Raw genomic sequence first — 14998 nt, forward strand, 5'->3', positions numbered from 1 at the left:
GAGTCCAAAATCAACATGAGTTGTGTTGTTGGCAGGGCTGGTTCCTTTTTGGAGGATTTGAGGTAGTTTGTTTCCTTGACTTTTCCTCTTTTAGAGACAGCCTGTGTTCCTGGGCTTATGTCATCTTCCTCATCTTCAAAAGGGCGTCATCACTCCAATCTCTTTTTCCTTTATATCACCTTTTCTGTCTTTGACTTTCCTGCTTCCCCCTAGAAGTATCCCAGTAATGATATTAGTTTCATTAGGATAATCTCCCCGTTTCCAGATTGTTAATGCAGTCACTTCTATAAAGTCCATTTGGCTATTGAAGATAATGTGTATTTAATGGTTCCAGGTATTAGGATATGGACATCTTTAGGGGCACACTTACCCACTGTAGAGTCATTCTTTCCCCTTTGGTTATTTATTTATTTGTGGTGCTGGGGATTGAACCTCTTGCACACATGAGGGCAAGTGCTCAACCAAAGAGCTACATATCTGGCCTTACCCTTGGTAATTTATATTTTGTGGGAAGGTACTAGGATCCTTGGTTCCTGCTAATAGAGAATGGTGTTTACAAGCCAAGATCTGGATGCTAGCAGTGCTCACTACTGTTGGGATTTTGCAGTTCTAGCCCTGCACTGTAGACAGAGCTGGGGAAATATGTATGTGTGTATATAGACCTATATTTGTATTTTTATGTTAAAAGACATTAATCCATACTGATACTTTCAATTCTAATCCAATATCATGGATTCATTCTTCTGCTTTTTTTCATATTTGTCACTATTTGCTCTGGCAGTGAAATTACTGACTCCGGTTTTCTTAGTGTACTTTTTAAAGCAGTCCCCCGTGTGTGTGTGTGTGTGTGTGTGTGTGTGTGTGTATACCAGTCTCTTTCTGCCACTGTCCTTTACCCTTCTTTACATCTACTTCTGATAACCTCCTGTAGGTAAGTAGCTCTTCTTTGTAAATGTCGTCTTCAAAGTATGTAGTAATAGGGTAGTTGGACTTATATGGCAGCTTTGGAGTATTCTGTTGTCTGCTAAGTTCTTTTACTTAATGTGGCATCTCATGTAAGGATTGTAGTTTGGTAAATTTTTAAAATATGTTAAAAATATTAATATTTAGAATTAGCTGGACTCAGTTTTGATGGTGACATTCAAAACATCATAGGAGCTGGATGAACACATGCCTTCTCTCCATCTAGCTACACTAGTATCATACAGTTTCTTCACAGTCTGTTTGATCTTTACATCCACATGAATGTAAGTCTTCTTCATATCTGATTAAGATCAGGGAGAACTTGATGGCATATGATGAAGCTTGTTTCTTGTAAGGGCACTGTTCTAAGGATATTTGAGTTGCCTTTGGAGCCACAGTGTATTGAGGCTGCTGGAAGGTAGATGACATGATGACATGTCTTTTTTGTTTTCATTTTTATTTTTTTGTGGTTGTGGATACATATCAGCAGTGCTCCTTGGCTTTCAAAGCCCTTGCTTCGAATTTAGCTTATAAAAAGGTAGATTTTTACTTTAAAACTTTTTGGAAAAAAAATTAAATCTGGGGGTGAGTTTCTTAAACTAAGTGTGGTTAACTTAGTAAATACAGCATTATACTTAAGCTTTAATTCCTTTTTTATTGAATTACAAATTTTTCAAAGTGACTAAAATAATAGCTTTTTTCAAAGATTTTATATAAACCTATCTTAAGTTCTTATGGGAAGATATTTTGGTGTAGGCAGTTATTTTCATGTTTGATGAATATAATTTCTGCTTAGTTTTCTTAATAAATCATATTTTAACTGTTTGATATCTTTTGTTGAAGAAGAGAATAGAGGAGAGAATTTCTCAGAAGTACTGATTATATGACTAAATATTTTGGGTTCAAGTCAGTTTTTACATTTACAGAGAAAAGTCAAGCCTCACATAAAAAATAGTTGCCTGGTAAAAGTTTTCCAAATAGAGCATTTTTTCTAAATGGCAGAAAATTGAACCTACAAACATCTTGTAAATGTTTGTAGAGGTTATTTGAACAACAGCACTTTCATGTTCCAATGAAATATTAGCATGGTAATGAAGGTGAGTATGGTATTAACTCTGGTTTTGCTTTCACTATGCGAAATGGCTTAACTCATTTTTCTTTCTTGGCAGAGCAAATTCGATTAAAGAATATCAGAAAAGTATATGGAAGATGTATGTGGTATCGGTTACGGTTGTTAAAACCCCAGCCAAATATTATTCCTACAGTAAAGTAAGTAATGAATTTCAGTAAAAATCATGCCTTAGTGCTTACTCTTCGGGTATCATATAAAATAGGGATTATAATGACTAAGACGTGCTTGAAAAGAAATTGTAGCCTGTTGTAGAGGTAAAATGTAATTTGTAAATTTGGGAACTGACTGAACAAAGGAGAAGGGTGAGGAGGAAAGTGACATTCAAGTCTTGAATGAAGTCCTTCTGTACCTTGTGCTATAATTTCAGTTTTATGTTAAAGCTATAGGGGAATTGTAAAAAGATTTAAAAGGCAGGGAGGTGATGTGGTCAAGTTTGCATTTCATGGTGATAATTAGAAGTTTATTGAGTACATATTGCATACTAGGTGCTTTTTATGTTATTTAACTCTATCAACTTCAAGGTAAATATTTGTGCTTTTCCTCAAACCAAGGCAAAGAAAGATGTGATAACTTGACCAAAGTCATGCAGCTAAAGACTTAAATCTTAGGGAGATACTGGCAAATAAACAAATAATTATATTAGAGTTAGTGCCTTAGTCTGTTTTCTGTTGCTATAACAAAATACCAGTAGCTGTATACTTTATAAAGAAGAGAGGTTTATTTGGCTTATAGTTTTAGAGGCTGATAATAAAAGATCAGGAAACCCTGTTTGTTTTCTGGTGAGGCCCTTCCTGGCTACATCACAACATGGTGAATGGCATTATGGTGGGAAGGAAGAGAAGTCATGTGGTGAGATAGGAAATCAGGGGCCAGTCTTACTTTTTTATGATAACTTATTCTAGCAACCATGAGAACAGCATTAATCCCTTCTGAGGATGATACCTCTAATGACCTAACCACCTTCTGCTAGGCCTTAAGGTTTTAAATTAACTTTTATGAAGCAGCAAGGCTAACACACACACACACACACACAAAAAAAAAAAAAAAATCTCTCAGTCTTCTTATAATTTAGAGACTGTAAAGTTCAGCCACCTCTAGATATTGCCACATTGGAAACCAGGCCTCTAGTACATGAACCCTTGGGGGACAAAGCACATCTAAATGATAGCAGTAAGGGCTGGGAGAGGGGTGATACCACGAAAGAGTAGAAGGACTGCTTTTCTGACAGATGTAAGTTTACAGTTGAGATTTGGAAGAGTTATTAATAATAGACCATAGCTTATATGAATTGATTCTTTACTATCTCTGTCAGCTACCTTCTAAATTCTTTATATGCTAAATCTCATTTAATTCTCAAACTCGCTCTGAAAGTTGGAAACTGAGATGAAAAGGCTAAGCAAATTGCCAGCCTTTCTTAGTTAATAAGTGAGGAATGTGGGAGATGAGCTGAGGGATTTTTGTTCTGAAGCTTGTGTTCCCAATTCCCCTCTCCCTTGATAGTCAGGTCAAAGTGAGGGGATTTTCCACATATGTTTCCCTCTCTTCTCTAGGCATAGGTGGACATATATAAACGATATGGAAAAAACAGTTTGAAGTGATATGCCTTTATTAAGGTTTAGAGTATTGTCTTGGCCAAATGAAAAGAAATTTATATCTGATTGCCAGCTGTGTTTAAGCTATTCTGGGATTAGTCAAGATTGAATAGTATTCTATCCAGCTGTCCAAGGAACTTGGAATGAGTTAGAAGAGAAAGTCATGTTTTGTGCTTCTTTGTGTCTTTAACTATAGTCATCTATTGATCATTTTGGCAAAGGTTAAGGATTGCTTTTTGGAGGATAGGTCACTTGACTTGAATATTTAAGGAAAAATAGAGTAGCAGAGATAGGGAATGGAAATTTTTGGTAGAAAGATATGAGAGAAAAGCATGATGATAAGGAAAGCTTAGGGAATTTTGAAAGATAGGACTTGTTTTGTTTGAAAAATCAAGGTGATAAAGGTAAGTGGATAGGTTGAAACAAGATCATTTCAGATGAGTCTAGATGAAGAGATTTATTCCAAATGATGAACATAATTAAAAACTATGTTCCTACTCCAAGAGTTTAAACACATAATTTTTTCTTTGTAGTTCTAAAAATAAGTCACTCTAATTTTATTTGACTTGTCCTTCTTTGATTCTTAATATGTTTTTGCTAACAAATCCTGTTTGGTGTAACAAGTTGTTATCCAAAGAGCATAAAAAAGTAAAAATAATTTAATGTCCTCACCTAAAGTTAGCCACCGTACAATGATTACTTTATATATTTCTAATTTTTTTATTTCTAGAAATTGGATTATGTTTTAAATAATTTGAAAGCTGTTTTCTCTTTTAAATTTAACAATACAAGGTAAATAGTCTTTCACAGGAAATTTTGCTTTTATTAATTGAAAGTATTTCTCTGTATGGTTGTAACAGTTATTCAGTAATTTTTGGATGAGTATTTAAGTTTGTTGTTTTCTTTTATTACTACTTATATCCATAACTACCCTTTTATACTCCACATACTTCATTCTACTTTATTCTCTTCTAAATTTCTTGATTTGGAATGGATTGATAGACTGAAATGGTGTTATTTTTTGAGGTTTTTAATACCTTATTTCCAGATGTCCTTCAAACATCTGGAGGGAGAAGAAATAAATTTTTTGTCAAATTATGTTGTTTTATATCTTTTTTAGTTTTAACTAATGCACATTTTTATCTATTGGCTACAAAATGTTACCTTGTATGGCTGCATCATAGTTTACTTAATTCTTTATAAATGATTTATTCATTTAGTTTCCTATAAATGGACATTAGATTATTTCCAAGGATTTACTACTGTAAACAATGCTGTTTACTCATCTTTGCACAGCTGACCAACTACTTTTTTTAGTTTATCATACTAAAAATGCAATTGCTAGGTAAAGAGCAGTTTTTTTTTTACATTCATTAGCTTATTGAATACTTAATATTTATATATTTTGATTACTGAATACTTAATATTTACATATTTTATCTAATCAAGTAAGTTAATAACTTGAATTAAGATTCTACAAACAGTAAATGGACTTGAAATTCTACAAATAGTAAACAGAAAATTTATTACATGGGAGGCACTGTACTAGATTTTACAGAATTCAAAAGTGAGAATGATATTATCCTTGCTTTAATGGGAATATTCAACTCAGCAGCTGTAGAATTTGAGTGCTATGAAATTAGTTTATATTGTTTTATGCCTTAACCTCCCTATATCATTAGACTCAAGGAAAGCCATTCACATGTATTTATTTATACCTCATGTATCTTTTTCTTAACAGGAAAATAGTTCTACTTGCAGGATGGGCATTGTTCTTATTCCTTACATACAAAGTGTCCAAAACAGATCGAGAATATCAAGAATACAATCCTTATGAAGTATTAAATTTGGATCCTGTAAGTTGTATTATTATATTTTGTACTTTAAAGATCCCATTAAAACACAATAGGTCCACATCTAAAAGAAATTGGACCATGCTTAGAGAAATCAGACTTCAGTCAGTTAAAATTTTTTTATTAAAATAAGATGAATTTATTATCATTTTAACATGCATATGTATATATATTTAAGCTGAAGCTATTAATTGCCATATTTTAAGTATTGTTTTGTAATTGCTAAAATATTTGAAGATCAGAAGTTAGCATATTTTAAAAGACATCTCTAAGATTGATCTAATGCAAAATTTAAAAAATGGGAGGGCATTTATGTTAGTTGAATGTTAAAAATCTTATGCCTTTGTGTTGATTGACATGTAGGCAGTATGTTAAGTCTGGTTTGGGGGATCTCATTGAAAATTTGTCTTTTGGGTGTATCATTAGAATGTTAGAACTGAAATTAATGATAGAGATCATCTAGCTTTTTTTCAAATAGAGAAAATGAGGCTTGGAAAATTTGTGTCTTCTCTGGTGTTCTGTAGCTTCTTAGTAGCCAAGCTAAATCTAGTGCTCTTTCCATTTTTCCCCCAAACCACTTATTCTAATTTGCTCAACAGATGGCTTGATTCAGAGATTTATATAATACAGAGTAAGGAGTAATTTCATCTTCTAGTTTTCTGCTTTGTAGAAGAAAGTTTGCATATAATATGATTCTTCTTGTTGTAACAACTGTTGTTATGGCAGTCAGGAGTTTGAGATGGTTTCCAGTCCTCCTCAGATTATAAGGGAAGCAAACCTTTGATTTGAGCATTTTTTGAGCTAGTCTTAATTTACTGTGATCATTTTTTGATAGATACCTGTATACTTTTGTTTAAATGTGGCATTCTATGGCTTCATTTTAAAATCATTAATGCCTAGTACTGCAGGGATATATTAATTCCATAAAATGAAAATACTTTTATTTTAAAATGTGTGGGGTGAAATTTATGGTACAAAATATGTAGGAGGAAATGTCAGTTTCTTTTGTCAGAATATTAAGTAGTTTATTCTCAAAATAGTTTGGATTATTTCTTTACCACATGGTGCTTGCTTTTACTAACACAAAACTTTCCCTTTTAGGGAGCAACAGTAGCAGAAATTAAGAAACAGTATCGTTTGCTATCACTTAAGTATCATCCAGATAAAGGAGGCGATGAAGTCATGTTCATGAGGATAGCAAAAGCTTATGCAGCGTAAGTATCATAGGACCCATTTTGCATTTTGTAGAGGGGAAAAGATAGTTTTGTGTTTTAATAAAATAGTAAGTAAAATAAGTGTCATACACTTTTGTTAAATGCTGACCTCACATGCTGTGTTATTTATGGAACTATTCTGCAGCCCTAAAATTGTAATTTAATGAAACCGTAATTTTAAGTAACTTAAGTTGGCACTGATAGTAGTACTTGTGCCATGTGAACTTAGTTAAATTAAGTAGTAAGTGATGAGTTCATTGAGCTATTTTGTAAGCATATCAAGTGGAAGAGAGTATACTCATACCTTGTTTTCATTTTGAGGCTTTTATTAGGCTAGTTCTGTTTCTCTCTCTCTCTCTCTTTCTTTTTTGGCAATGTAGTTGCCTCATTTAAAGTACTTAAAGGCAAGTTTAATATTTACTTTCAATAAATACTTCATTTTTGGTATCTTTTTACAAATTCATTTTAGTAGATTATTACTAGTTTATTGTTAAATACTAGTTGAGAGGTGATTTTTTTTAAGGTTTTTTAAAAAATTCTTATTTATTTTCTTATTTACTTGCTAAGAAACGTTTTCTTTAAGAAAGTTTTCAGGACTTGCAAATCATATTTTTCTTGTTGGGACTGGTGAATTGTATTGTTATTGTTAATAAACATTATTCAAGCATGCATTATGTGTACAGACTTTATTTATGTATTTATAAACTTTGAGGAACATTTTTGCTGTTGTTTTTTGTGGTGCTGGGGATTGAACCCAGGGTTACACTTGCTAGGCAAGTACTCTAACACTGAGATAGATCCCCAGCCCTCGAGGAACACTTTATGTACACTTTGTGGAAGGCAGAATAGAGTATATAAAATTAAGAAGTTATTATTTCTAGGGTGTTAATACAACAAGAGACTAAAGTTAGCTAGAATCTTTAGGACTTAATGATGGGTACATCCCCACCTAGTTCTTTTGTTGAATTAAAGAGTTATGAGGAATTGTGATGTATAATTTTGTCAACTGATTTAAAGAATATAAGTAGACAATGGATGACTCAGATTTAATAGCAAACTGTGAAAGTAATATGAATGACAAAAGTTTTGGAAACGTTATTTTTGTGTTTAGTGAAACACAGACTTTTTACCTATTCCCTGCATTTTTTTTTTTTTTTTTTTTTTTTTTTTTTTTTTTTTTTGTGGCTTACTGGTTATCTTTGTGAAATACTGTATGATTCTGTATTAAAGTAACAGTATCTAGGAACTTCTGAAGTGGGACCAACATTTTCTCCGTAGCTCTTCTCCAGGTTGCTGTTTTTCAGTTGTCTCCTTTTTCCCCCTTTCAACATGTTTTCTTCAAGCATTTACTATTTTTCCTTAATTATTGCTGTACCTTAATTGCTGTCTTCAGGTAATTTAAGAACTGAAGATTGTCAGAAGGCGTCAGATAGCCAAGATTATTTAATTAGTAGCTTTAATTTTAGTGCTTTTGGTGCAGGGCTTTTTCCCCCCTCTTAGTCTTCAAGTATTATAACAAGTTTATGCTTCTGTTTTCAGGTTGCTAGCTCTGACTTTATGATGTTCAGTTCCTTTTAAAAAAGTTCAGAAAAATAATATAAGATTTTTAGTTTCAACTCAGTTATGTGATAAAGCTAGAGAATATTTTGTGTGTAAAATATTTTAAATACCTAATGGCTTTATCAGACCAATGAATAAGTAAAATGTTAGTGGGACCCCTAACTTTGAGATTTTGTAACTTGTATGAGTCAACTAGATTAGGCAATGTATATATAAATGTATAATAAAATATGTCTATTTTATTAAATGTAAGTTTTGAGTAATTGAGAAGTTCTATTTTACGAGTAAATCTCGTTATCCCAGTTAATTCAGGCAGCCTTTGCAGTGCATATATGTTTGATCTTCAGTTTGTTTCAGAATTTGCTTTGATGATTTTATATAATTTCTTTTCCTTGCCCATTATAATAAATATTTTTTCCTATTTTCACATGCCAGATGTAGCTTTAAAAAGACTGGTTATTTTTAAGGAGTTAGACCATTGAATTCTCTGGTTCATTTTTCTGGGCAATAGTTAAAATTTGGCTTTCAGGTGTAAAACATTTCTTTAAGATATATATAGTAAGTGGACAGCATAGGTGTTACTTTGAAGATATTTTCGTGTGAGGCACTGGGTTTGATCCTCAGTGCCACATAAAAATAAACAAAATAAAGGTATTGTGTTCATCTACAACTTAAAAAAATGTGTTCTTGTGCTCCAGCACTTGACTATGTAATTTAACTCTACAGAGCCAACTCAGGGTTGCTCACATATAATTTAGTGAAAGCATTCTCTACATCAGGATTTACAGTAATCTGGGGTCTCTGAAATTATTTACAGAATTTATTTTACTTTTTTAGACTACTGGGAATTGAACCTAGGGCCACTGCTGAGCCACATCTCCAGCCCTTTTTTAGTTTTGGGGATGGTCTCACTATGTTGCTGAGGCTAACCTCAAATTTGTGATCCACCTGCTTCATCAGCCTCCGAAGTCACTTGAAAACTAAGTGTACTTTTTTGCTATCTTGTGAAAGTATATCTTCATTGCCTCTCAACTTAGAGGTGTGTAGAAGGTGTGTGCCAATACATATTCTGTATATTGCTTGTAGTATACAGAATTTATATGAATTTGTAATGTGCATTTTCCCTGGGGACAGGGGACATAAGAGTTCATTACATTCTTAATAGGATTTGTGTTGCCTCTTTCCAAAAGTTAAGGGATATAATTATGTTTAAGAAACTTCATTTATTATTATATGAATTTTATTATTATTGAATTTTTAAAAAATTATAATAGCATCATTGGTCCTGTTTAAGCTTGTTATATATGATCTATGCTGAAATCACGGGCTTATTTAAGGTACTGCAACTGTATTTTTTTTTTTTTTTTTTTTTTGGTACCAGGAATTGAACCTAGGGATGTTGGGCACGGAGCCACATCCCTAGCCACCTTTTTTCTTTTCTTTTTTTGGTACCAGGGATTGAACTCAGGGGCACTTGTCCATTGAGCCATAACCCCAGCCCTTTTTTCTATCTTATTTAGAGACAGGGTCTTACTGAGTTGCTTAGAGCCTTGCTTTTTGCTGAGGCTGACTTTGAACTCCTCCTGCCTCAGCTCCCTGAGCTGCTGGGATTACAGGTATGCGCCACTATGCCTGGCTCTTGTCTTGCTAAGTTGCTCAGGGTCTCCCTCTGTTGAGGCTGGCTTTTAACTTGTGATCCTTCTGTATCAGCCTCTTGAGCTGCTGGCATCATAGGTGTGTCACCACACCTGGCAACTCTAGTTTTTACTTTTATTTTTAACATTGAAATTTTTTATTTGTATGTATCCATGACATCCCTGGAAAATGAATCCTATGATTTTTTTCTTTGTGTGTGTTTCATATTTCTTCTTCAGAAGATATCATCAGAAGGAATTATCAGCTATGATTGTCAGAACAGTTAAAGCAAACTGAAGGGATGGGAACAATTGTTCTGCCATTTTTCTAGATCTTTGAATTACACATCAAACCTGAGACTGGTCACCTTGTACTTGTTTTACCTGATTGTGAAGTTCACTACAACTTTCTCAGCTCTATGATCGTCATTGATTTAAATTTACCATTGTAACCATGCTTCATCATCACGGAAACTGGATGATGACTTTGGATCAAGGCCTAATAAGAACTTGGGGTTTACATCTTTTTTTGGCCTGTAGAAGCTCTTGAGAGCATTAGCCAAGACATTCACAACCACTCTCATGATGGTGTGGAGAGTTAATGAACATTAACTCTTAGGAATGCTTATACTGAAGCACTCATAGGTAGTAAAAAAAATCACTTGCTTTTTTTTAAGTTGACTTTAAATAAAGTTGCTGATTTGCTTGAATCATTTACTTGAAATAGTTGCTTGAATTTGCTTTGAGTGTCCAACATGGTATCTTTCACAGTGGCACACCACAATTTGATGAATGAGTTAATGTCATTATAACCAAGTGTGTACTGTTTACAAAATCAGAAAATGATTCTGTGATATGAGCTGTGATTTACAATTGCAAGCTTTTCATATATTGTTTAGAAAACAGGTTCATTGCTGCCATCATTAGAAAGGCAGAGAGGACAGATAATTGTTTGGGGGGGAAATGTTCTGTTTACGAGACAGAATATTGAGAGAAACAATAGCTAAAGCTCGAGGTTTGGTGGACAGTTGTCCAGGGAAACCAAAGGAGAATATTTTGAGAAACATCCCTCTGTAGAGAAGAAGTCGTAGCATCACTCTTATCAATTTGCAAGCAGATACTTTTCACTGGCTCCTGTATTTTGCTGTGGCATTGGGTCAAATAAGTGAGTTACAGTTAAACAAGGACCAAAAATATCAAGGCACAAATCATTGAAACCTAAGGGTGTTTTTTATTATCTTGTAAAAATATTTTATTGCCTCTCAGTAAAAATGATTTGTAGGTCAGAAACTGTGTTGCCTTATCTCCATCTGTGCTAGCTGGTGACCTAATGCTGGGTTCACAGCATAACTGAAGAAAAACGACAAAGAAAACATACAAATACACAGAAGTACCTTTTCAAATCTGTGACGACTCTCTGACTTTAAGGGTCCATGGAAAGAGAGCTCCACTGGAATTCTTTATTCTTATATAGGGGACACACAAGGAGAGGATCTATGGAACATTTGCCCAAAAAGGGCAAAGGGGTAGGATTACAAAGAACAGGTGAGTGTAACTCAATCCCTGCAGGTGACGACCACTCCTGGAGCCACGCCTTGTTTTCTGAGCTGGGGTAATGCCCAAGTTACTGGAACCTGGCACTACCCTTCCAGACTGAAGGCAATAATTGTTCAGAACCCTGGTGCATCAGGACTTAAAGGCTTCTGTATCCAGGTCAGCTCCTGACATTGCCTCTTAAGTTCTGGGGAAAGAAATAGATTTGAAAGTAAACAGAATCTTTGCCAGTTGGTCCACCAGAATGCCTTTCTTTCATTGATCAACTTTTTTATGGGTTTGCGCTATCTTCCTTGACTACATTGTGAAGTTTTTGTTTTGTTTAAGGTTCTGGGGATTGAATCCCCAGGGCATTATTTTTTAGTTTTAGGCATGGTCTCACCAAGTTGCCCAGGCTAGCCTCGAACTTGTGATCTCCTTGTCTTAGCCTCCTGAGTAGCTGGGATTGTGGGTGTGTGCCATCACACCTGGCCATTGTAAAGTTATGCTTTTTATAATATCTACACTGGAAACCGAGATAATACCATCTTGACTCTGTGTCTTGAGCTCTGTGTTTAATGACTCTAATGACCTACATTTATAGCAAGGTGTTAAAAAATCATTGTGTTAAAGTTAACTCAAAATGGATCAAGGAGCTTGATATCAAATCAGAGACCCTGCACCTAATAGAAGAAAAAGTTGGCTCCGATCTACATATTGTGGGGTCAGGCTCCAAATTCCTTAATAGGACGCCCATAGCCCAAGAGTTAATTACAAGAATAAACAAATGGGACTTACTTAAACTAAAAAGTTTTTTCTCAGCAAGAGAAACAATAAGAGAAGTAAATAGGAAGCCTACATCCTGGGAACAAATCTTTACTCCCCACACTTCAGATAGAGCCCTAATTTCCAGAATATACAAAGAACTCAAAAAATTAAACAATAAGATAACAAATAACCCAATCAACAAATGGGCCAAGGACCTGAACAGACACTTCTCAGAAGAGGACATACAATCAATCAATAAGTACATGAAAAAATGCTCACCATCTCTAGCAGTCAGAGAAATGCAAATCAAAACCACCCTAAGATACCATCTCACTCCACTAAGACTGGCAGCCATTAGGAAGTCAAACAACAATAAGTGCTGGCGAGGTTGTGGGGAAAAGGGTACACTTGTACATTGCTGGTGGGACTGCAAATTGGTGCGGCCAATATGGAAAGCAGTATGGAGATTCCTGGGAAAGCTGGGAATGGAACCACCATTTGACCCAGCTATCGCCCTCCTCGGACTATTCCCTGAGGACCTTAAAAGAGCATACTATAGGGACACTGCCACATCAATGATCATAGCAGCACAATTCACAATAGCTAGACTGTGGAACCAACCTAGATGCCCTTCAATAGATGAATGGATAAAAAAAATATGGCATCTATACACAATGGAGTATTATGCAGCACTAAAAAATGACAAAATCATGGAATTTGCAGGGAAATGGATGGCATTAGAGCAGATTATGCTAAGTGAAGCTAGCCAATCCTTAAAAAACAAATGCCAAATGTCTTCTTTGATTTAAGGAGAGCAACTAAGAACTGAACAGGGGGAAAGAGCATGAGGAAAAGATTAACATTAAACTGAGACGAATGAAGGGAGGGAAAGGGAGAGGGAAGGGAAATTGCATGGAAATGGAAGGAAAACCACATCGTTATACGAAATCACATATATGAGGTTGTGAGGGGAAAGGGGGGGGGAGGGAGAGCACGGAACAACAACAGATGAGGTAGAGAGGGAAGATGGGAGGGGAGAGGAGGGGGGATAGTAGGGGATAGGAAAGACAGCAGAATACAACAGTCACTAATATGGCATTATGTAAACATTGTGAATGTATAACTGATGTGATTCTGCAATTTGTATTTGGGGTAAAAATGGAAAAGCATAACTCACATGAATCAAATGTATGAAAGATGAAAAAAAATTGCAGTCTCTTCTCACATCCCATTGGCTGAAATTTGGTCACATGGACACATTAAGCTGGGAAATGTAGTTCTTTGCTGGTTATCTGGCAATCCTATTACAACAAAAGAAATGAGGAATGGATGTGGAGATAACTGGCAGCCTCTGCCCCCACAAGTATTTCTGTGATGTAAATACCTAGAGCAGAATGGTTGGCCATGAGGACAGGCTCATTTTAATTGTGATACTGCCAGATTCTCCTCTAATGTTGACATGTACATTTACACTCCCACCAGCAACATTGAGAATAGCTTTTCCCTTTCCTCCACTGGAGCATTAATATAAAATGTTTAAATTTTTGTTATTACATTGGGTAAAAATGGCATCTTGCTTTTGAATATTTTCATTTCCATGATTTCTAGTGAATATGAGTATTATTTAGTATATTTATTGGTCACATCTATTTCATCTTCTTTGTTTTTCCTTTTCCTTTCTCTTGTTCATTTTTGCTACTATTTTTTTTGTCTTTTTCCAGTTAACCAGGAGCTCTTTATAATATTTTTCATATTAATTCTTTCCTGTCATAACTGTTACAGTATTTTTCCCAGTTTGGCATGTTTCTTTCCATTTTTTTAGGGTATATTTTGTTAAATCAGAAGTTTTAAATATGCTCCACCTTAATTATCTAAAACATGTTCATTTGAAAAGGCAAATGTTGTATAAGCTTTTTGCTAAATAAAGATATATAGACAATTAAAAAAAAATCATTGTGTTGCTTTCATCTTGCCTGGAGTCTGTTGGTTAGGAGGTATACTTCTTGTTCTGCTGATGGTTGGCTTAGAAGAAAATTCTGATCTCATCATAATTCAAATGACTTTTTCCACAACATTGGAATTTTACAGGTGGTGTTCTTTGAGAATATGCTGTAAATGTTTTGGAGGGACCTACCATCATGCATTATTTATATTTTTTAAAGATATTGTATTTATCATAAGTTATAACCATGTTTATTGAAGAGGTTTTGGAAAATATGAGACTAAAAAGGAAAAATTAAAGTCACCTATAATTCTCCGGGAAAAACTAAAAGTCACCTATAATTCTCCTTGCTTTTTCGGAAAATGTACTGGCTCAACTTGAGAACTCATGAGTTAGCAAGGAATATGTATCGAGGCTTAGTGGTTAGCAGTTTTTATTAATATAGCAATCTTTGCTCCCTGCCTTTTCCCCTGATATCAGAGAGACTTTTATCTTGATTTTCTGAATTAGTATCTTCTGAGAAATGAGTTGGTTGGTTAATGTAGTTTGTCTTTCCAAGTATATATTTTTCAGATATGGCTTTCTAATGTTGCAGCTTTATTTTTTTTATGCTAGTTTAACAGATGAAGAGTCCCGAAAAAATTGGGAAGAATTTGGAAATCCAGATGGGCCTCAAGGTGCAGTATATGATCATTGTAAAATGTTGGTTATATAGTATATATTATGAAAATATATAGTATATATTATGAAAATGTATATATTGAAAAGAGCATTTTTATTTTCTTAGTTTATGAATAGGAAAATTAT

General features: G+C 34.3%; 1 protein-coding gene across 1 annotated transcript in view; it reads left to right on the forward strand.

The window, feature by feature from the left end:
* Nucleotides 1–14998, forward strand: part of Sec63 (SEC63 protein translocation regulator) — a 61775-nt gene that overhangs the window by 18610 nt on the left and 28167 nt on the right. Inside the window, exons 2-5 of the mRNA XM_076858374.1 lie at nucleotides 2133–2232; nucleotides 5429–5543; nucleotides 6642–6754; nucleotides 14807–14868. Coding sequence (XP_076714489.1) covers nucleotides 2133–2232; nucleotides 5429–5543; nucleotides 6642–6754; nucleotides 14807–14868 — 390 coding nt within the window. The remainder of the gene's footprint in view (nucleotides 1–2132; nucleotides 2233–5428; nucleotides 5544–6641; nucleotides 6755–14806; nucleotides 14869–14998) is intronic.

The sequence above is a fragment of the Callospermophilus lateralis genome, chromosome 6, assembly GCF_048772815.1.
Source record: "Callospermophilus lateralis isolate mCalLat2 chromosome 6, mCalLat2.hap1, whole genome shotgun sequence".
Lineage (NCBI taxonomy): Eukaryota > Metazoa > Chordata > Mammalia > Rodentia > Sciuridae > Callospermophilus > Callospermophilus lateralis.